The sequence below is a fragment of the Salvia hispanica genome, chromosome 1 (assembly GCF_023119035.1).
Source record: "Salvia hispanica cultivar TCC Black 2014 chromosome 1, UniMelb_Shisp_WGS_1.0, whole genome shotgun sequence".
Lineage (NCBI taxonomy): Eukaryota > Viridiplantae > Streptophyta > Magnoliopsida > Lamiales > Lamiaceae > Salvia > Salvia hispanica.
In genome coordinates, this window is record NC_062965.1 from 30902000 (window position 1) to 30925273 (window position 23274).

Below are 23274 nucleotides of genomic sequence, written 5' to 3' on the forward strand. Positions count from 1 at the left end.
ATCGGGTCGGGATGGGGATTACTACGTAATGGAGTTTGTGTAGGCTGTAGATGAAGTCTTTTTGGTTGAAATCATAATCTGTGTTTTTCATTTGTGGGGTCATCCCTCAACTCTACAAGTCTATTGTTCCATCTTTTCTGGCTCAAATATATACTCGTCTGTCTCTCAACACCCATGTCACTAAGAAATTCTCCGAAATCTCATGTGTTGTAGCAATGTTTGCTCGCGTGTTAGCAATGTTTACTGCAATATAGTGGCTGTATATTCTCTGGTTCAAGCATCAGAGTGTTGTGACCATGACCATGTCGTTAACTAGTTGCTGCAGATCAGGCTGCAGTTTGAGGCTTGTTAATATTTATAATATGCAGAATACTATGGCTTGTTAAGCTTATTCAATAATATTAGAGATACTCTGTATATTGAACTGTGCGTAGATACACACTGTCTAGTGTCTACTAGTACTATGTGACAGAAATCGACATACCCTTATGAATTGATTTTACAAGTTCGGAAATATTCAGATGAAAAGATAAACAAATATCAGATTATAGAAAACATAAAAGTGAATACTCCTATATAAGAAGCAATATTAAGCAATAGTATAAGTAACAAGTTTACCAGAAAGAAGGGATCAGAATGGTCTCATTTATCATGTATCCGAGCATCATAAACATGGAAAATGTAAGAAGAGCAGCCACAATCTGCCTCAAATCAACTACCAATTTCTGAAATGCATATATATACATATATATATATAACCTGAGAGTGAGGAGGTGAGGGCAGAAAAAACCAGAAAATTTTAGTTTTAAATTTGACAGCCAAAAGACAGCTGATGCACTAGCATCCATTGATTGCAACAACTATCATCTACGAGTATCCATATCTTGAAAACGTTTCAAGATTCTTTCATTAGAAACAGTGTCAAAGATGGATCTTTCATTGTATATCACCAAACAGTCATTCAGCCAATCATCTCCGGTCCTCTTCTGCGAGTCGGTCTTGACAAATTCCACCGCTGAAAATACTCTTTCATCATATGCAGACGCTACAGGCAAGAGCAATACCAACTCAATCAAACGATAAACTAATGGAAATTTTTTATCTTTCTTGGTTTCAACAATCTTGTGAGATAGGCTACCCAAATCTTCTATACCAATCAGCCGTGCATCACTTCTCACATTACCGACAAAAGTTTCTAGTTCTTTAGACAAGAACATACGTTCAGCCGATGAGAAGTCCTCGGGATAAAGACTAGCGAGATGAAGAAGTTTACCAACATTAAAAGCAGAGAAACCATTTTTTGGATCAAGACATGCCATACAACTAAGCAAGTCTGTAAATGACTCAGAAAAACGATTTTCCATCTCGTGTAAGAAAGTCAACAACCTAATTATTACACAAGAAAGATTAAGTACCAAGATAATGGAGTACTAATTTAGTAAATGAATAAGAAATTGAATTTTCAAATTACCTGACAAAATATTTCAACATGATAATGATGGTAGTTATTCATGTTTGCACCGTTCCTCATGCGAATCCGCCTTGGAGCAACATCATCCATGTTGGTGATCGAAATATCATTTGCCCCACAAAAATTATTCACTTCTTGCAAGAAAGTATCCCATCCAGATTCTCGATATGATCTCAAATTTTCTTTCATAATCTCTATCAAGTAAAATGCATTTAAAATACCTTGATCCCTTTGTTGCAAGGCCACAGACAATGGTACGATTGGCCCTAACAAATTTTTCATCAAGATCATAATAAATACAAAGTCATAAGTATCCATCTTTTGTAGTAAACCTACAGCTCTTCCCCTTGTTTCTAGATCAACTCCATCGATAAGTATATTTTCAAGTACTTCTGTTACCGAATGCCACATACATATAAGCCGAATTATAGTGGAATAATGAGATCCCCATCGAGTGTCACTTGGTGTGTTCATAATAATATCCTGATTTGGGACTCTACTTGTACAATTCTACATTATTTCAACTAGTTTATCATGCTCAGTTTGTTGAAGTTTATTTGCTCTTTTGCAAGAAGATCCACATATTGTAACAATCGAGTCAAGATAACTGAAAAAGTCACAAACATATTGATTTGTCTTGCACACAGCCACATATACCAATTGAAGTTGGTGGCCAAAACAATGGACATACCACGCTGATGGATTTTCCTTTAAAATTAGTGTTTTCAATCCATTGAATTGATCTCTCATGTTTGATGCTCCATTATATACCTGACCTCTCAATCTTGACAACGATAATTCAAACTTAGCAAATACAGAGTCAATTACCTCTCTCAAACAAATTGATGTAGTTTCTTTAACAAGAACCAAAGCTAAAAATCTTTCTGTTATCTGTCCATTCTTGTTCACAAATCTTATAACAACAATCATTTGCTCCATTGAGCAATCACGTGCCGCATCAACCATGACAGAAAAGAATCGATCTCCAAGTTCTCTCAATATTACATGTGTGGTTTCAGTTGCACAAGCATTAACCACATCTTTCAAGATTGATGGATATATCATCTGATTATTACCAAGAGAATTTTTCAAAATCACTTTACCAACTTCATCATTCCTTAAACCATACCATTCTAACCACTCAAGAAAACTACCTTTGTTTAAAGAAGTTGATGACTCGTCATCTTTCCTAAAAGGCAAACCTTGATTCAAAAGAAAACGAACCACATCAAGAGTTGCAGTCACAGTCTGCCTTTGTTCTGAACTAATATCGGCTATCACATTCTCTTCTGCATTGTGTGATTCTCGTCTAGTACTAGCACTAGAAGAACCAATTGAAACTCTTTTTCTTTTCACAACAAACTTATCCATTCACCTAATCAAACAAAATAATATAACAATTAAATAATAAAGAAGAAATTAACCTAAAAAATAACTGTCCAATGTTCATTCCATAAATTTATTAAAATCATGCGAAAACACAAAGTTCATTGAAACTCACAAATTAAGTGAGCAGTGACGGAACCAGGATTCCGAATAAGCCAGGATTCCGAATAAGCCGGGGCTAAAATAATAATAATGATAATAATAATATTATTATTATTATTATTATTATAAAATAATTTTATTTTATATTTAATATTTTTATAATTTTTATGAAATCTTAGATGATAATTGTAATAAATAACAGTTCAGTAAATCTATATAATGGATTTAAAATATTTTATTTTATACATTTAATATCTTTAAATAACAATACAAATGATTTTATACTAATTCTATTTTTTTACCAAACTACCAAACAAAATTAATGTCGAGAAATTCTAAATCTAAATCAGTAAGTTAGTAACCAAGTATATTGTAGGAGTAAACAAATTAGCAATTAAAATTAAAGGCATTCAGTAAACAAAATTTATGTAATAAAAATAAGAGACGAATTGCATCATTACAAGATTTGAGGCAAATAAAATACTAGAAATTGAGAAATCTCAAATCTTATTGCACTAAATCCAAGCTAATTACATATATATCCACCAATTCTTAAAGGCGGCGACAAGCTTGGTTGTCTCTCGCAAATCTTCAGCGGCGTGATTATGAAAGCTCAAGGATTTTAGGCTAATTGTGAAAGGGTGTAGGGCTGGGCGGGTTGGGCATTGTTAGTTGTTAATGTAAAAAATAAAAAGAGCCCAACAAACAATAAATTAAATGGCCCAAATCCAATCGTCTTTCTTCCCCAATTAGCGTTTACGCTACAGAACAGAAGTTACAGAGCAGCGGCGGCTAGATCTCTCTGGGGCGGAACCCGGTCGGAGCACGGCGGTATAAGGGGGGATCGGGGTCTGGTGGCAGCTAAGCCCCCGTGCCTGTGTAGTTCCGTCAGTGATATGGTCTTAACATTGGGCAAGTGAAAATTGGGTAAGTGAAAATTGTCTACCCAAATTTTGTTTATCAACTAAACTGGGATTTTATTGTAAATGTATTAGTAATATGGTCTTAACATTGGGTAAGTGAAAATTGTCTACCCAAATTTTGGATAAAACACCATCCACTTACCCAAATCGAGAAAGAGTTTTGGTAACCATATAAACCTATGGACTATTTGTGGGTCGGAATTTACTTAAATTGAGTTATTATTAGGTAGGAGTATATCAATTTCAATATTTAGGTGACCGTTGCCCAACTACCTTCAAAAGTGAAGAAAAACTTGTAATAAGTCTTGGACACGTGTATAAAATATGTAAATAAAATCCCAAGTAGTTCAGAATCGACTAAACAACAAGCAAATAGCAAGATGCAAACACAGCTCGCACAACAGAGGTGCACAGCTAACTAATCCTGTGATTATCCTAGACTTCGACAACGACACATGATGGCAGCCATGATAACTTTTTGCTGCTACGGATGAAATTGGAAAGGGCATAAATAAAGCATTCAGCTGAGGTTCATGCTCGAAAACTTAAGATTTTGTGAACAGCCTGTAGTACATTTTTTTTTCACAGCCATTCATTGGCAGTGAAAAGCATCAAAAGAATATGTTTAACCAGTGTGATGAAAGGCCAAGTTGCAAAACTGACCCAATTCGGTGCTCAATCATCTTGCCAGCCAACTCTCAATCATCGACCACCATAAAGGGAAATCCCCTGATAAGAACAAGCAAGTTATACAACTAATCAGCATGTATCAGCTGAAATCAAGTGGGGAGTTCTGCTAGTACTACAAGAAAGTGGATATGCACACCCTACTAGACTAAAACTGAACCTTCTTTACTAAAGAATGATATGAATGTCTAAAGGTATACGGAAAACCAGTATCTTACCAGCCTCCGTGTCTGGAGAAGTAGTCATTATCAAGTGAAACAGCCAGGGCAACAGCTACTGCTCTCTCTGACAGAGTCAAGGAACGAGCAACGTTTAGCTCTTGCACCTACAAATGCAGAAACATGATTAAGAAATTCACTATTTAAATAACATAATATGCTACTTATGCAGTGAGTTTACCTCTGCTGCAGGCGCAACACCTGAATCGGAGCTCCCAAACCGGATCACATACTGACCAGCATCTGTAAAAATCTGCACAACAGATGTGATTGTTCTTCTAATCAGCAGATCTATCATCAACATAGACAATGTGAGACCATATCCCTTATTATCCAGTCACACCATATTAACATAAAGGGTAAATCTAGCTTTCCATTTTGCGATAGGTGAAAAAAATCCAATCAATCCCCTGACTACATGAATCAAATCAGAATTCAATAACCTCAAATCCAAAACCCCTCCAGTCACGGTCTATCTCTGCCAACACATTTCCATCAATGTCCTTCAAAGTGAAAGTCCAATTCCACAACCCAGGGTTCTCAACAACTGCAAATTGCTTATCCCTGAGAGAGAGAAGAGAGAGAGGCAGCAGATCAACATCACATGTTTGGGAGATTCCGTCATTATATTGGGTTTGGAACTAAAATTACATACCCCAAGTACAAGTCATAAATTCTCCTCCACAGATGCCATCTTCTGTGAACAACACCAATTTCCTGACAAGAAAGAAGTAAAATAACAAATGACATTAAGTCCAAAAAAATCTCTGCTAGTTCTAAAAGCTTGGTATTATGATCAATCGTCAGATTAGAGACCCAAAACAAAACAAAACAAAACAAAGCAGAATCAAAGCAAAACATGATGAGAAGCGTACTTTTCCATTTATCTCTGCGTATATTGAACTGGTGATCCACCAAAAGGGCCTTCGAACCTACTTGGAAACAGTTATACAAAGGAAAACAATTAGTGCCATTGTACACCCAAAAGAGACATCCAAGTGCAGATGAAAGTAATGAGAACATTAAAAAGTTATTACCCTAAAGAGCTCGTTGCCCGATCCATCGGTAATGTATGCAATGAAAGGGCGTCTTAAGCGAAGCAACTGCAGGAAAAAGTGTTGCAATCATCAAACAGAAAGTGTAAAAGCAATAATCACAATTTAAACGGCATTTATCGAGTAAAAGTGTAAAACTGAAGAAATGATCAAAAGAAGGGGGAAAACATCTCCAGTAATAATATGCTGCGCCAATTTTATTCAGGTATCTAATATCAAATAAATCCATATTTTACTAAGTTTCTTAATAGAGGTTTGCAATCTTCATCATAACAGAAACAAAGTAAGAAACAAAGAAATTCAGTTTCGCACTAACCTCTAACAAATATTTATCTAGTTCCATATCCCATTTGATCATGCCATGGCAGATATTGGTTGGGGCAAGAAAATATTTGGAACAAACTGTTGTTCTAAGTGTTTAAATTGAGCTCATGATGGTATTCAACAATTTCAACCACTACAAATGAATATGCTGTTCAGAGGTAAGGAATTAACAGCAGCACAAGAAAAAACAACGTTCAGAAATATTGTATGAAACAAAGAAACTATGGATGTCAGAACACAAAGTAATACCTGTCTTGCAATCACATTGCTCTGCTCGCGTATGAAACCTACAGGCTACAATTAAAATGTTAAGTAATTACTATTACTGAATCCAATATCAGTAAGTTTCTTTAAACCAGCACCAATGAATGGTAAACCACAAGGGAGTAAAACCAAGAACAGACGTACTGCTTGAGGGTAGCAGACATCAACCATTGCATATCGGTTTTCCTGCACAAAGACACACCTCATTGGAAAAGAAAACTAGAGCAATGCATTTGTACACGAAAAAATATACTACATCAGAAAGGCATCGAAGGCTATGGAACTGAAGAAGCTCTAGATACTTCGGATAGCATTTTATTGTCCAATCTATTTATGTAACTATCTGGTAAAAACCAGCTTCCTCTAATTAAGTTTTGGGAAAAAAAAATAAAGCAAATGTAAGCTAATCATTAGAAATGGCATCCTATCAAAACAAAAAGTATAATAGAACAGCAAGTCATTCAGCTATCAAAACTAAAAAAATATCAAAATATCAACTTTCTCGGTAATTATCATAGTGAGATGAATAGAATCGCTTAGTTCTTCCAACTGAGATGTCATGTTGAGCCACCAATGCTAACAGCATATGCTGGTTGATAAGCAACTTTGTCCACTAGCATCCAAATTATGATAGTGTCACCATGAAAATGGTGGAAACACAAACTTAGCTTTCCCTTGATATCATATTATTAATATAGCATTAAAGCAAAAAGGACAAGATGTCAAGAATTTTGCTGATGTGTGAAGAGTTCTAAAATCTTACAGCTTACCTGCTCAAAACCAAGAACCAAGTTGGCCCATTCTATATCCCTGGTAATCAGTAGATTGGATCTTGCAAGAAGAGGTGCTACCTTAGACTGAAATGAAGTATTTGGTCAAGTCAATTTACACAGAAGCATTAAGCATCATAATGTTTTACCTAAATAAAGTACTAGTACCGGAATTGCAGTGATATAATAACTCAAAAAATGCAACTAATGTCAAACAGACATATATCATGTAAAACTCCAAAGAAAATAAGTGTGTGTTCTCCAAAGGGCACATGATAACATTACCTCTTCCAAAGACATTGGTTCTAATGTACCCGTGATTGATTGGCTGGTAGGTGGTTGCTTAAGACCTGACTTCACCTTGTCATAAGACTTCTTATCTAAAGCGCCAGAAAGCATTCTTTCAATAAGTCTAGGAAAAGTTTGGCCATCAGCTATCATTTCGCCACTGCTATTGGATTTAAGAACTTTATGCCTTCGTTTCCCAGTAGGCCCTGTCTTCTTTTTATCAGCAAGCCAGAGTCGTACAAAAAAGTCCCTACTCAAGTCCGGATCATTTTGCATGCTATGCACATATCGATGTGATGTAATTTTACTCCCAAACACTGTGTCCACTTGAACACACGGCAGATTGAACATCCATGATGTCTTTCTTTGCATGTGGTATCCTTCTTCCTGTGGAGAATAGAACCTCTTTCCAACAGACAGAATTCCATTTTGATCCCTCACTGTACGAAACAGTGGTCTGGTGCACCTAGAGTGGTCCTTAACACACCCCCACACCTTTGTCCGGTTCATCTAAACAAACTGGAAATATTAATTGTACCATAATATGATTCCATTTACACCATACACATTTGCATTAGATCAAACAATATTCCAGTTTCAATATCTTATCTTTATTGTAATGCATATCATTGTTCTCCAGCATCCAGTTCCAATGGTTACACATGTAAGGATAAATTTTACTGCCATGATTTAAAGTATTAGAGTATAAATTATATGCATAAGCACTTCTCACAGACACAGAGACTATATATGTTGGACACAATCGACATTCACTTCCATACACATAGTAGCCTGACAGTGGAAGCAGACTCTTGGGTAATTTCAGCTTGATTCAGGCTTTATTTTAGGTTGAACGATTGTCAGTAAGAAAATTATGAATTACATGTAAAAGTTTATGACAACATCATCCTCAATCATAAACGAGCCTATGGATGACGAATTGACGATAAAAGAATGCATGTTAAGGATATTGGATGGCAGCAGAATCATAAGTGAGTGAGTGAGTGAAGATGATAACACTATGATACAGTAGATTGAAGTAACTGATATCCAAATGCAAACATATGTTGAGGCTTCATATCTATGTGACCAGAAGAAGCCAAGTTTCTGATTACCCATAGGTTAGTTCTGCTTCGTCATTATATAGTCAGTTTCAAAATATTGTCGAAATGCCATGACTGTCCAACACAACAGATAATCGTTTCCCCATGAGTACATCTAGGAATGACAAGAAACTGTTTTGGCCTAAAAACATGCTAATACTGAGCGCGCAACTCTTTGAGAGCAAATTGTGACGTAGAAACAACTAAGCAAAAACTCAATGCAACGAGACAAACACGAATTTAGCCATTTTTTCGTGGTAAAAAAGTTTCTGAATGCATTTTATTGACATTAAAATAACATTAATCATATTAAAACATACTTTAGGTGATAAAGGGAAATCAGTAATGATCAGCATTCTGTATTTCTTAATGATAAGAAATTCGCCTCAAAATCTAACCTCACGTGGAAAAAAAGTACGCCGGAGGTCGGAGAAAGGATGATCGCGCCGGAAACAATGGTGAGTTAGGGTGAGCGAACAGCAGCAGGTCGTTCATACGCTGGTTAATTTAATGATAGGGGTGAAATTGGGGCAAAATTTCTTGTGGAGATAGAGGTCTAACAGCGATGTGGCAAATGGAATGAACAAATGGTTGTGATTTCGACCGGCGGCGGCGAGCGGTGGTGGAGTCTAGAAGCAGCTGCTACTCTGCGTCTTCACGTGTTCAACTTCAGGGGTTATTGACCCACATAACTTGCTTTATTACAGATTTGACCTGAAAAATATATTCAGTTTTCGCTTCAGTCCTTCAAAAATCAAATTACCCACGTAACTGTCTTTATTACACTTTGACCCACGTAATAATTAATTTGTCGATTTAGTCCTTTATATTTTATTTTATAAAGTGTAGAAGAGTGTCTTCCTTCCCACGAAATAAGTAGATTCAAATATTGGGGCATAGATCGGTCATGGGTGGTGTCTACAGCTGCCCGCACCCGAGTTTCATCATTCTAATCCCGACCCAAGCATGTCTGCGGGCTCCCGCACCTGACACTCATAAGTACTTACATTCCACCTCGAAAACAAACAATTGATTTATCGTGTAGCCATCAACATTACACAACATTATAGATCAAATTACAATAAAAAATTTTAAAAAAAATAAAATTGGTAAAACAAACAAAAATAATTGTACTCCTAGATAGCGCATAATAAAGATGAAAGCTTACACAGATCAAAGTCGTTGAGTTGGACAGTCGAGTGTGTGGACTGTGAGATGATTCCTTTTTTCTTAATTAGAACACACTTTTCCTATTCTATTTTTACAATTCTCGGTGCAGCTAAGCTAACTGAAACTCACACATTCAACAAAAATCCAACAAAAAAGTTTAAATACTTCTCCTAATCTATAAATTGTAGGCCAGCACACAGAGAAGAGCCAAAGAGATGAGTTTGAATTTGAGAACAAACCTTATTAAACCGGAATATAGCTGGACTTCTGGCGACGGAGAGTCCGAGGTGTAGGGCGGAGGTTTGCTCTGTCAGCAGCGCGGCGCCGACGGATTCGAGTTTGGAGGAGGCTCAAGTGGAGTTTAGGGAGTCGATTTACCGTGCTTTTCTTTTATTAAAAGTTCGGGCTTAGTTTTATTTAGGAGCCCTTAAGGGCTTGGGCTGACATATTTTTTTCTTTTTATTTTAGTAGGGTTTACAATTTTTATTCAATTGGGCTTTGGTTTGGTTGGATCCAAAATGGAAGCTATGACGACTAATTATGGAGTATAAAAAGTAACTAAACAAAATACTCCATCCATCCCCAAAGAATATGTACTTTGAGTTCAGCACGGATTTTAATATAAAATTAGTAAAATAAAAAAAATGTAGAGAAAAAAGATAGTTAAAATATTGTTAATGCAGAATAGGTCTAACCTCATTAAATAAAAAAGACTTTCCAAAATTAAAAAAATGTATAATTGTGGGACACAGTGTATTAAAAAGGAAATAGTGCATATTATTGTGGGATGGATGAAGTAGTTGAGAAATCTAACAAAAAAGAAACCGATTAAATAGAGCAGAAGAAGTTAGTTTAAAAAGTAATCAAAATATTTATTCACAAAGAGCATACGTGTATGACATATATAACTAATTTTAAATGCATAAGCTGGAGAATTTCACCGTAAAAACGATTTAGTTCACTAAGGATGTTTCATATCAATTTAAAAAGAACCAAAATGTCATTATAGTGAAGGATTTAGTTTACTATATCGGCATTTTGGTTCACTCCATGTTTTCTCTACAATGGTGTTTTCATGTTGTGAACTAAATCGCTCTTATAGTGAACTTTGTTTTTGTACTCTAGTTATGCATTTAAGTAATTATTACCCTATACTAGAGCATCTCCAAGAGGAGAGATAAATGGAGAGGTAAATTCATATAACTATCACATTTACCTTTTATCTAAGAAAAATCATTCTTGCAAAGGTATTTGAGAATGTATTATACTCCCTCCGTCCCAAAAAAGTTGAGTAGTATTCCTTTTTAGTCCATCCCAACAAAGTTGAGTCATTTCTTTTTTTAACAAAAGACAAAACATCTAATCACTCTTTTTTTATTCCATCATTTACTTTACTCTCTCTTATCTTTCCTACTTTTTTCATCTCTCTTATTATTTAATATAAATTCTTAACCTCCGTGTCCAAAAGTTTTATCTCAACTTTTATGGGACGGAGGGAGTACATTTATATGAGTACTTTTTTTCATTTTGAAGATGATGGAGAGGTAAAATCTTATAACTACCATATTTGTTTTCTTTTCATGGAAAAACATTCTCCAAAAGAAAAGGTATTTGAGAAGGTATTATACTTAATATTTTTCAATGTATATTGTACTATTATTTTTAAAAAAAAAATGATTTACATTTCAATATGCATTTTTCCTTTGGAATGTGTTACTCCCTCCGTCCCAACTAAGTTGAGGCATATTCCTTTTTGGGATATCCCAACCAAGTTGAGTCATTTTCATTTTGATAAAAAAAACAAAACATTCAATCACTCTTACTTTATTCCATCATCTATTTTACTCTCTCTCTCTTTATTTTTTCTACTTTATTCATCTCTCCTACTTTTCTTTGCAATTTCTTAATCTCCATACCCAAAAGTTTTGACTCAACTTAGTTGGGATAGAGGAATACTACTTTTTAGAAGGGTATATTTGACTTTTTAAGAAGGTAAATAGATGATATACTTTTTTTATTTAACTTTCCTTGTTAGAGAATTAATGTGTTAGTGGTTGTGGAATCTATTTCCTAAAATGAAGAGTCCTACTTTTAGAAAACGAACTAAAGAGGAAATAATTTCTATTTTTAGGAACAAACACTTCGATATGTTTCATTTACATGATTACATCCTATTTTAGAACTAGTAAACTATGTGGTTTTAAAAACAATATTTGTATAAAAACTAGTACTCCCTCCATCCTAAGATAAGCAAATCATATTTTTTTTGGAATATTCCACTATAATTGAGTCATTTCCATTTTTTGTGAAAATCTTTTCTCATACTCCCTCCGTTTCTTCATAGTTGAGGCAGAACTTTTCGGCACGGAATTTTAGAAATGAATATTAGGTGTGTTAAATAAATAGATAAAAAAGTAAGAGAGAAGAAAAGGTAGAGAGAATAAAGTATAAAGTAAATAAAGTAAGAGAATAAAGTAAGAGAGAGTAAAGTAAGAGAGAGGAAAAAATTACCATATAAGGAAACGACTCAACTATGAAGAAACTTCCCGAAATGGTAAAATGACTCAACTATGAAGAAACGGAGGGAGTACTTTATTCTTCACCTACTTTATTCTCTCTCCATGTACTCAAAAGAAGTGATTCGCTTATCTTAGAACGGAGGGAATACATTCTTTCACATATCACATACTATTTCACATCTTACTTTCATCGTACTAAGCTTTTCATTGGCTTCTTTTCTGAATCTAACTATGCATTTTTGAAGTCGTAAATGTGATTTAAACATCTATTGGAGCTAATATTCGAAAGAACAAAAGATATTGGTTTCTTGAAAAAGCTGTTTCCCGAGTCCCATAAAACTGAATAACTTTCTTGAGATTTTCTGTATTCTACATGCGAATGAGAGCTAAAACACTTATAGTAGAGGGGAAAGAAATCTGATAGAGATTACAAATCTAAATTCTCGTCTGTACAATGCTTTCATTTATAAATTCCTTCAACATTCTTTTCTATTCATCATTGTGAGCCAAACATATCTACGAGATTTAACCTTTTTACCAACCTCAGATAAAATCAACCACACCAGAAGATCATTTGGATATATGTCAGGCAGTCGTACTAACTTGTTGCGAGAGAGACAACATTCCAGTCATCTTGTCCACCTCCAGAACATGACGACCACGATGATAGTTACAGTCATGCCAGCATACTTAATCCATCTGTCGAAACGGTTCCGCCTCTCAATGAGCCTCAATAGGGAGTTTGATAGCCCCAAAGTGTTGAGAACATCCAAAGCTTTCCTTTGAGCTCTCTGTATCAATGGAAAAACCATAAAACGTTTGCTTGGATTCAGTAGAAGAAGATCAATAAATCACTGCCTTCTATGACTTGGTTACTCAAGATAGTGCCCAAGTCAGAGCTTGTGAGCCAACTTGTTGTGAGCGCGGATATATATCGAGAAGAAAATATAGTACTACTGTATAGTTTTTTGTTCAAAATTTATAGTTTAATATTCTTATTTACTTAACACTTAAGAAAAATCAAATAATACATCCTATTTATGCTATCAAAGTTGTAATTTTTCAACCATGCCATATATTCTACTAGTACTACTACATAACTATTGCACATCGAGTAAAATTACTGAATAGTACTAATCAAATCTAAATGTCAAACTACTATGGGATATTAATAACTTCATTCATCCTACTCTAAGTGGAGCACTTCTTATTCGCATGATTTTATGTAGTATTGTTTTCTGAATTAAGTGAAGAGAAAATAAAGGAAGAGAGAAAAAAATAGAGAAAGTGATACTTCATTTTTAAGAAATGTGTCATTTAGAGTGGGATATCCCAAAAAGAAAAATGTATCTGGGGCGGAGGGAGTAAATTATTTTGTCTTTATTAAGTTTGTTTGGAATCGTGAGTCAATTTGAGCTTTTTGGCTCAAGCTCAGGTTAATTGTAAACAAGTCAATCTTAAGAAAACTATACTACTAGAATGCCAAATTGCAACAGGTTGAAATATGATATGTAACTGCTATAACAGCAATAGCTTGACCACATGAAGTCGAAATATACAGCAAACAACTGGAGTATAAAATAAAGAAACCTAAAACCCTTCATGCAAAATAACATTGTTTGACTTAAATTGAAGCAGGAGGGCAGCTCTCTTAAAATGAATTCAAAATAACAATTTTTGACTTCAATAGTATTCCTACAACTTCCTTTCATTCCAGTACCAGTAAGTCACATAAACATCGAAATTTATGTTGGAATATGTGCAGGTAGTCGCATATTGACAGACATGTTTATTTTAACGAGTCTCGTCTTGCACACAAAAATTGTATCATTAAATTTTACTTACCTCCCATAACTCCAAGTAACTTAATGCAAGTTATTTAGCCATATAGAGTGTTTTATAGTACTAACTACATTCAGCAAAGCACCACAGAATTTTTAAAAGACAGATGCATAATTTTGCATCAAGCAGGGGCTTCGAAATGGTTACCTTTAAATGGTCCCTTTGCTCACTATACTTGGAAAGAATAGCAACTCCTGTTGCAAAGCTTTCCTCTAGTAATCTTGATGATCTACGGACTGACTCCACTGCTTGAGCCTCCTCATCAAAGATTCTCAAAACATGAGCATCTCCACTCTGAACAAATGGAACATTCAAAATGATAAGTTGCCATAACTCAAACAAGCATATAAAAGATAAGTGGTTATTAATCTGAGACGGAGGCAATACAGCTCTTCCAAGTAATTCAGCTCTCTCTTGGGCTTCTTGTACTCGCTTCTGATGCCTTGATGTGTACTTATCCAAACTAGCTCTAAATGACTCAGCCTCCTCACTGACTTGTTCTACCTTTCTGCACAACAGACCAAAGTAAACAATTTCTTCATACCAAAGACAAGGTCTAACAGAAACTATAAATCAAATCTTACATTACATCTGCAAAGGCATAAGAAAAACCAAGTTTATCATTTTATGGAATGATTCAATAACCTAATTCCCAACACAAAAAGAAAGAAGCAGGTCATGATATCAGGAAGATGTAAGAATACCATCAGCATCTTCTATATATTCAACATCTAGCTCCCATAATCCATTTGAAAAGTACCTTACATGACCAGCAAGAAAAGTTCCAATACGGTATTCTAAGATTCTAACAGATTGGTTCTACCCTAGTTGTAACTAAAAAGTTTCTCCGGCCAGGATAGATCCTATCTTAGTTCCATTTTTGCCAGTGGGTAGTGCTTAGATGATCATTTTCACGAAATGCTATCATAGACAATAAATAACATTATATACAGGTTTTCATCATCATGAATGAAATTCACTAACATAACAAGAATATCTATTATAAATCCAGAATTTCAATTAGGAAAACTGGGCCATAAACAAATTATTCACTACGAAAACCAGGGACAAGATGCTACTATAACCAAACATAAAAAATAAAGAAAGAAAGACGTTCAACAATTATAATCCAGATCTTAGTATCGATATTCACAGATGAATATAATCATCGCCCAAAAACCAATGGTGCTACACTTTATTTTTATTTGTTCATTTGGTTACTATCTTGCTTACACCTTAATTTAACTGATAATCTAGCCTAAAACGGCATTGACACTTAGTTTAATAAAGTACAGCAGATGCCTAGCAGCACAGGAAAAGGTATAGAGATGCCCATCCCTTTCGCACTGCATGTACAATTTAATAAGCCTCTTCGAAATGCCTACTTTGTTGACGTAATTCGATAAGATTACAACAGCATGAACATCATTCCAATAGCATACACCTAGAGACGTCCGTTTATGTTACCACAAAAGATTTTCCCATTAGCAAGGCAATTAAAGCCACTCCAGCAGTAATCGAATCGACACACCGGAATCACATCAACACTAAATCTCAATCTCTACAATTCATAAACTTATAGAAGGACTAAACACGAAAATATCAATTGAACCAGCACTTTTACAGATTCAGCTTCTTCTAATCTCCTTCCTAGAGCACTCTAATTATAATCGGGATTAGGAAACCATTGAAACAACATAGTTCCGAGAATTCGTCAAATTCAGGGCTGAATTGGTGTACCAGAACAGAATGCATATCCGAATCCTACGTAGATTGAATAAGAAGAATTAGATTTTCGGAAATAGAGAAAGACCTTTTCCATAGATCGCGCTGAGGCTTGGAAGGTATGGAGCGCCAGAGGCGATCCATATCAGCGCAGAGCGACTGGATCTGGCTGATATCTCTTCGAATCAAAGTAGGTTGATCATCAGAAGAGGCCGCGACAACGGCGCTGGACGATGAAAGCGAAGAGGAGGATGTTGAGGTGAACTCGAGACGCTCGAGCCGCTCCAAAGCATCTCTGATCTTCAATGAGAGGCGCTTGGAGCTTGAGTAGAGCTCCGACAGATTTCCGCCACCACCTTCCATTGCCGTCGGCGTCTTCTTCTGCCTTTCGTTGATCAGTGTCAGAACTCAAAACCGATATCGTGTTTGTGTGTGAGACAATTGGGTTTCAAATTGAAGGCCACCCAACACAAATTATAGATTGGGTATTATTTTCGATGCATTATATAATAGCACCATTTTTTTTTTAGTTAAACAGATACAGTAAATGTACATTTTGTTATTTACTCAAAGTCCATTAAAAATTTCATGACCCTCCATACGATGTTGACTTAGTGACGTGGTGTATTATATCAATAACTTTTTGACAAATAAAATAAATAGAGCCCACAATCCACATTAATTGGACACATATTTGATAAACTAATGTGCAATAAGAAATGGGAAGAGGATCCTCTGCTGTGTTAAAAATATAGAATAGCCTGTTGTAGCTAAAACGCGGACTCAACCAAATGAAACGCATCCCAATTTGAGAGACAATTACTAAGATGGAAATAATATTAAAACCACTAACTTCTTATTCTCTTTTGTTTCCTTTATCCCATTTCCTTTAGTATTAGTATCAGGTGGGCCAAGTTACTTTTACATAAATTAACACGGCCAGACATTAATTAATAACTAGTATCACGTTTGTGCTATTCACAGATTAATACTTCTTTCGTCCTAAGTTACTCCATTTTTCACTTTGAGAGCGTAAATTTAAACATGAGTAATTAGTGTAATAAATTTGAAACAAATCACAATAATATAATGTTTGAACATTAAATCATGGAGTACAAAGATAATTTGTCATCTTTAAAGCCACCCGTCTCACCTAAAACTACAATAAAATAAGGAACAAAATAGATTTGCAATGCACAAAATCAATAATCAATAGTATGTATTAAAACGATCATCCATACAGCAAAACATAAGATGAGACTCATGAAAGTACATTTGGGTACTTTTTTTTTTTTTTTTTTTATGTATTGTGTTGATTATTTTCAGTTTTATTTGAATTGCACTATTTACTCTAGCTAAAACCATAAATGTAATAATTTGAATGATTTAAATATATAGAAAACATAATCCACGTAAATATCCATCACAGATCCGCATAAGTGGGAAATAGTGGGAAATGGTGGGAAAAGTGGCAAGCAGCCAATATTCAGGAATAACCTCCCACCATACCACTCTCCGATTTAATATTTACTACTACGTCAAAAAAAAAATAGTTATATTTAAATAATAGTAATATCTATTTTAAAAAGGCATTTCCCTAAATATCCCCAAAAGTCTCCTTATTTTCCTAAATACTCCCAAAACTCCCCTTTTATATATACCCCAAAACTCCCCTTTTATATATTGTATAGATTACACATTAATTAACCATTAACTTCATTTATGTAATTATTGATTAATTTTTTTTGTGGATTATACTCATTTTTTTCAAATATAAAAATAAAAACTCTAAGTCCAGTTAAATTTTTGAGAATAAAAATTAAGAGATTGTGTTAAAAATTAGGAGAAGTGAATAAAGTAGGAAAGATAAAAATAGAATAAAGTAGGTGATGGAATAAAGTAAGAGTGCTTGAATTTTTTTTATTTTTTATATTTGTAAAAAAATAAAATTATTCAATTTAGTTGGGACATTTCAAAAAAGAATACAACTTAATTTAGTTGGAACGAAGGGAGTAATACACAATTTTCTTATTATGAAACATTTTAAATAAAATATAACTCCTATTAAACCTAAAAATTAACACATTGAATAATAAATTATTTCTCTAAATTTATAAATTGTACTCCATCATTCATTCTATTTATATTTTATGTTTCAAACAATTTTTTATTTACAAAGTCCATCATTTACTATTGAAAAAAATATAAATAATTTATTATATCTAGTAAAATATCTAGATGTACAAATAATGAATTAAATAATCGCTAGATCAATTAATTAATTAAATTAATTGAACGCTTGTGTTTGTATGTCGATGCGTCAAAAACAAAAATTACAACTTGTTTTTCTGTGTTGGATTAATGGATTTAACAAATAATTTCTTATATCATGATTGTAAACTTAAGGTTGCTATCGGTAGAGATGCGGGGCTTTTATTAAGTTATCAGATTATGACTTTTCCCAGTATTTTAATTAACTAATTTCGGTTATAATGGTGTTTGGTAGAATTATTTTATGGCTTATTCCATTGTTTGGTAGCCCTTAGACATTATGTTAAATAATTATATTAAACATTGTGAAGACATCTATGTCCTTACTTTTTGAAGAGAAATGTTTCCCTTAGCCTCCTTCGTCCTTGCTCCGCTGCAGATTGGAGCGAAGTATTTGCGTGATTCGCGCCATCTTCTCAACCTTTCCTCACCTGCTGCAGGCTGTGGTGGAGCTCCCGCACCTGCTGTGCAGCCGCTGATATACGGCGTGATAGTGTACGCGATGATTGATTTTGAGTGGACTTCTGGTACCTTTTCTTCATGTACTTCACCTTGCTCTACTTCACTCTCTACGAGATGATGGCAATGGCCGTCACGCACTCACGCCCAACCACAACATCGCTGCCATCGTCTCCTCCGACTTCTACGGCATTTGGAACATATTCTCCGGATTCATCATCCCTAAGACGATGAGGGAATCAATACACAGAATAGCTAGCACCGGAAATGTGAACTTTGCCTAACGTCATTTTTTTTCTCTTACAGAGGATGCCGGTATGGTGGAGATGGTACTACTATGTCTGCCCGATCTCGTGGTCACTCTACGGATTGATTGCTTCGCAGTTCAGAGATGTCGAAGCTGTGCTCAACACTGATGAAACGGTCAGAGATTTTGTGATGACTTACTTTGGATTCAAGCATAATTTTGTGGGATATGTGGCTGTTATCATTGTCGGAATAGGCGTGTTGTTTGGCTTCATTTTTGCCTTCTCTATTAGGGCGTTTAATTTCCAAAAGAGGTGAAAAACAGAGGAACAAGTTTGTTAGGCTTCATTTTTGTATTCTAAAAGAGGTGATAAAAGTTAGTAAGAAGATTGTTTGGCTTCATTTTTGTCTACACTAAATTAAGAAAATAAATAAGGAAAGGAATGATTAATAAATGTTGGTCCTAGTTTAATTTAGTAGTTCAAAATGAGAAAGAAACCAAGGAAAAGGAAAGTGGAAAAAGTGAAAGCTAATGTCAGTAGCCGCACATGTTACAGTTGGAAACTACATCCTCTCTCAACTACAAAAGATGCTCCGATGCACTCTTCCGCGAGGGACCACCAAATTGGGTGATGGCTCCCGCTGGAAGCAAACCACGACCACCGATAAATTTCCACTCTTTCACTTTAAAGCTTCGTCCACGAGATCTTTGTTGCACATCAATGGATCGTTGTGCTCCGGGAGTCTTCTACGAGCAAAATCCACATCGTTTTGGCTCAGAAACACGTCCCACATGCCATCACACCCGATGATGAGAAACTCATCTTCTTCAGTGAGCCTCGTGGTCATGAGTTCAGGCTCTGCTGTAAGTGGTCCGCCATCATCACCTTTCAATCCTTCCATGTGCCAATCACCCAATGCACGAGCAACATTTAGCTGCCCGTGGAGATAGGCGTCGTATACATAACCTCCCGAAGCTTCTATACGATGCCTCTCCCTCAAACAAATAGGTTTATGATCTATCGACATCTCTATCGCTTTACCCCTTCGACAGAGTACTTCTATGCAGTCTCCAACATTCGCCACCACCAGTGACCTACATTGAGACAAGGAGAAGACATTCCATTAATAGCATTTCTCATTTGTTCACAACATTGAATCATCCACAACTAAGATACCAACCTCCCAATTACCAGAGCTGCCAAAGCAGTGGTGCCTAAAGCAAGATCTGCATCCGTGGAGCAAGCTTCTGCAAAAGCAGCATCCGTCTGTAAAAATGCCGATGACAGTACCCTCTCAATGTCCTGCGGAAAATCTCCATCCTCAACAATGAACCTTGGCAAATTATAGCACGCAAAGTCAACATCATGTTTCCCTCCATGTCCATAAAAAACCTGACCAATACAGAAAATATTTCATTACATACTAGCCATACAAACCTCCCCAAACAAGATTCTTTACCACATCCAAGAATAGCTACGATTCCACATGCCGAAACTAAGATATAAAAATATTAAGTTAGTATATAGATAAAAAGAGTTACAAACCCCATATAAGGCACTGAGACTCTCACTAGAGCCGCTAAAACCATAGTCATTCATCATGTTGTCTGCACAAACATATACATCTTCCATGTTCGAGCGAGAGCCAACATCCACCCATACTCCCGACCGGAGAAGATGCACATATTCAACATCACTATCATCTAGGTTAAGTCTGGGCTCAAACGAAATTTCTAATGCCTTGCTTCTCACCTGCTACCATTCCAGTCAAAATCTAATTGAGAAAGCAAATGTAATGAAAGCTGAGCCAATTACTCAAGAATTGCAGTAAACAAACAAATTCTGTTGCTGCGTACGGACAATGTCGTCCACCGTAAGGACAACAACCTTCGTCTCCTTTCTTTTTCGCTGCCTGTCGTTAACCATCCTACAATAACATAGTATGTAGTCTGAAGCAAAAATAACGATGTGAGTAAATCTACAACACACACACATGATTATCGATGGGCCAATATATCCTCACAAATTTTCACAATCAACACCAGCAACCAAATAGCCTTTTCAAATTCAACATCATACACCCATACATCGAACATCAGCGCTAAGTGTACAGGACATGATCACCTAAAATGTACAAAACAACAATAACAAATGCGAACATCACAACCATTTTTGCTTATGGGTATGAAAAAACACTGGGGGTAGTGACTTTGATGGTGAGATTCTACAATTCTCACTTCACAAAAGCACAGCGGAATAAGTCTTTACTAAACGACTTCGTGTATGAAGACACAAATCGTTGGAAGATCAACTTGATTATTTAATAACATCGACTCCGACCATCACTCCATCCTCTTGACGTTCAACCTTACTCGGTGAATCCTAACGGTTCTCGACCTCCCTCCTTGCTCCTCTCCCTTCCTCTTGCTGCACTCTTACTATGTGAAATTTTGGGTGCTCCAAAGTGGGGAGGAAGGAGGGGACGATGAGCTGTTTAAATAGGTCTTCACCTGGGGACGATGGGCTGTTTAAATAGGCCTTCCCCTTTGGGATATTGCCTGAAATCTTGGGGACAAAGCCTTACTATTTTCGGCTGCCAGCTTGCTCCCTTTTGAGCTTTATGAAATGTTCATCATACCTTTTTGGTGTAACTTATGGGCTGCCCTCTATGGCTGATCTCATGGATCCTACTTACTAATCCTTTTGGTGCTTCCAAAAGGGCTCTCATTCACATACTAATTGTATCCATTCCCTCTTTGGGAGATCCAATGATGTCATGTTGCTTTGTGTTACTTTGCAGGGATCATGGCCGTCAAAACTTGGAGTGTGGCGGCTGAAGTTTTCGAGAAGGGAAGAGGGGGATTTTTTGGCATACCATCTTTATTGTTTGTTCCTCAATGTGGCTATAAGCCAAGTCCTAAGCTTGTACTTGTAGAATGTAGCTTTGTAATTTTCTTTGTCTAAGTGTGGCCTCTTTTAAGGGTAGACTATAGTGTATGTTTGTAGGAAATCTTCTTATGTAAGCATTCACTACTTGTACTTAATTCCCCCGAGTATTTATCTAATAAAAGTATATCCTCTACTTTTATCCTTGAAACTTAAATTTCCTTGGACTTTATTTCTTCAAACAACACCAATAATTAGATTACCCAAGGTCGAAATACAACGAGGATTCTACGATTAATTATACATTTCATTTTTTGAGGTATTTTAATTTAAGTAGAATAAAAGTTATCGGACTATAATAAATATAAAAAAATGCAAAATTTCATAAAAAAAATAAATAAAACCAAATCTTCGTTGTATTATAGAAATGGATAAAATTATACAATGAAAATTATCGACATCACATAAACTACATCGCGAACGCATATCACGCTCTGTCCCCTCCCCTACGATTCCAGACCTCTTCAACCAAATCAGCATGCAGTGTCGTATGTGATGTTTCCATCCGCATATTAGTGAACCGTTGGATCAAGTATACATTAATACGCGGTACACCTATCTGCAGTGGGGCGGTGGCAATACCGTGACTCGTACTAGCACCCTCTTTCGGTGCCCAGCGCTCTGCAGCAAATCCTTCGTAATCTATTATCATATTGTGCAATTTGATAAATGCATACATGATGGTGGCGACATCATTTTCATGCCAAACTCGTACCGGGTACCGTAGAATGACCCATCGCGATTGGAGGACACCAAAAGCTTGCTCAACAGCCTTCCTAGCACCCTCTTGTTCTGCCGCGAAATAGGATTGTTTTGGCCCAACCGGTTGCTGGATCGTCTTGACAAACACGGGCCAACGAGGGCATATCCCATCGGCCAAATAGTATGTCCTGTTGTATTGCGTGTCGTTGGCCATGAATCTGACCGTTGGACCCTCACCCCAACACTGTTCATTGAAGAGATGAGACGACTGTAGAACGTTGATATCGTTGTTCGATTGCGACACCAAAATACGCATGCCAGATTCGCAAACGGTAGTCATCAACGACTTCCAGGATCATCGTGGGGTGTTTCACTTTGGATCTAGAAGTGAACTACCCCTTCCAAGCCATCGGGCAGTTCCTCCACTCCCAGTGCATGCAATCGATGCTGCACATCATCCCTGGAAAATGGTGCACCGTCTCGTGCATATCTATCAATCTCTGGTATTCATCGACATTTGGCTTCCGTAGATACTCTAGACCGAAGATAGCCTGGATGCCATTACAAAACTGTATCAGCGCCTGTAGGGAAGTTGATTCACCCTTCTGTAGGTATTCCTCGAACATGTCAGCGGGACTGGCATATGCAAGCTGCTAATTGTGGCGGTACACTTCTGATATGTCGACAATCTGATTCTGTCGATAGCATCACGTCGCAGTATGAAGTACCTGAACCGCAACGCCAATGACGTTGCTATATGGATGAAGAGACATTGCGATATTTTGAATCTGCGACGGAAAA

At 36.1% G+C, this 23274-nt stretch overlaps 4 protein-coding genes and 1 pseudogene across 5 annotated transcripts; all 5 read right to left on the reverse strand.

Annotated features, from left to right (window-relative positions):
• Nucleotides 1-863: 863 nt before the first annotated feature.
• On the reverse strand, nucleotides 864-1319 carry LOC125194079. Its single transcript, XM_048092087.1, has one exon. It carries the CDS (start codon nucleotides 1317-1319, stop codon nucleotides 864-866), a length of 456 nt encoding a protein of 151 aa, XP_047948044.1.
• Nucleotides 1320-4196: 2877 nt separating this feature from the next.
• On the reverse strand, nucleotides 4197-10150 carry LOC125200889 (altered inheritance rate of mitochondria protein 25-like). Of its 2 annotated transcripts, none has more exons than XM_048098711.1 (13): nucleotides 10001-10150; nucleotides 8990-9305; nucleotides 7486-8007; nucleotides 7201-7287; nucleotides 6575-6616; nucleotides 6416-6460; nucleotides 5825-5890; nucleotides 5663-5719; nucleotides 5443-5504; nucleotides 5231-5351; nucleotides 4969-5040; nucleotides 4788-4894; nucleotides 4197-4611 (listed from the first exon to the last, which is right to left on the reverse strand). In XM_048098711.1, the coding sequence occupies exons 3-13, from the start codon at nucleotides 7996-7998 to the stop codon at nucleotides 4581-4583; spliced, it is 1203 nt and encodes a 400-aa protein (XP_047954668.1). In that variant the 5' UTR covers nucleotides 7999-8007; nucleotides 8990-9305; nucleotides 10001-10150; the 3' UTR covers nucleotides 4197-4580. The 2 variants fall into 2 exon arrangements, with proteins under 2 accessions (XP_047954668.1, XP_047954667.1); XM_048098710.1 differs by having other exon boundaries at nucleotides 7486-7998; nucleotides 10001-10149.
• Nucleotides 10151-12614: 2464 nt separating this feature from the next.
• LOC125206201 (membrin-11-like) lies at nucleotides 12615-16305 on the reverse strand. The gene is made up of 4 exons (XM_048105490.1): nucleotides 15936-16305; nucleotides 14510-14630; nucleotides 14270-14416; nucleotides 12615-13071 (listed from the first exon to the last, which is right to left on the reverse strand). The coding sequence occupies exons 1-4, from the start codon at nucleotides 16208-16210 to the stop codon at nucleotides 12910-12912; spliced, it is 705 nt and encodes a 234-aa protein (XP_047961447.1). The 5' UTR covers nucleotides 16211-16305; the 3' UTR covers nucleotides 12615-12909.
• Nucleotides 16306-19399: 3094 nt separating this feature from the next.
• Nucleotides 19400-20995, reverse strand: LOC125194081 (annotated as a pseudogene).
• A 1203-nt stretch (nucleotides 20996-22198) lies between these two features.
• On the reverse strand, nucleotides 22199-22813 carry LOC125194086. The gene has a single exon (XM_048092112.1). The coding sequence runs from the start codon at nucleotides 22811-22813 to the stop codon at nucleotides 22199-22201; it is 615 nt and encodes a 204-aa protein (XP_047948069.1).
• Between the last annotated feature and the right edge of the window lie 461 nt (nucleotides 22814-23274).

Coding starts and splice junctions, on each gene's coding strand:
- LOC125194079 (XM_048092087.1), bottom strand. CDS start 1,319: ATGGCATGTCTTGATCCAAAAAATGGTTTCTCTGCTTTTAATGTTGGT.
- LOC125200889 (XM_048098711.1), bottom strand. CDS start 7,998: ATGAACCGGACAAAGGTGTGGGGGTGTGTTAAGGACCACTCTAGGTGC. Junction 7,288..7,485: donor AACCAATGTCTTTGGAAGAG/GTAATGTTATCA, acceptor ACTTCATTTCAG/TCTAAGGTAGCACCTCTTCT. Junction 6,461..6,574: donor ATGTCTGCTACCCTCAAGCA/GTACGTCTGTTC, acceptor TTTTAATTGTAG/CCTGTAGGTTTCATACGCGA.
- LOC125206201 (XM_048105490.1), bottom strand. CDS start 16,210: ATGGAAGGTGGTGGCGGAAATCTGTCGGAGCTCTACTCAAGCTCCAAG. Junction 14,417..14,509: donor CTGAATTACTTGGAAGAGCT/GTATTGCCTCCG, acceptor CCATTTGTTCAG/AGTGGAGATGCTCATGTTTT. Junction 13,072..14,269: donor AGCAAAGGGACCATTTAAAG/GTAACCATTTCG, acceptor CCATTGATACAG/AGAGCTCAAAGGAAAGCTTT.
- LOC125194086 (XM_048092112.1), bottom strand. CDS start 22,813: ATGACTACCGTTTGCGAATCTGGCATGCGTATTTTGGTGTCGCAATCG.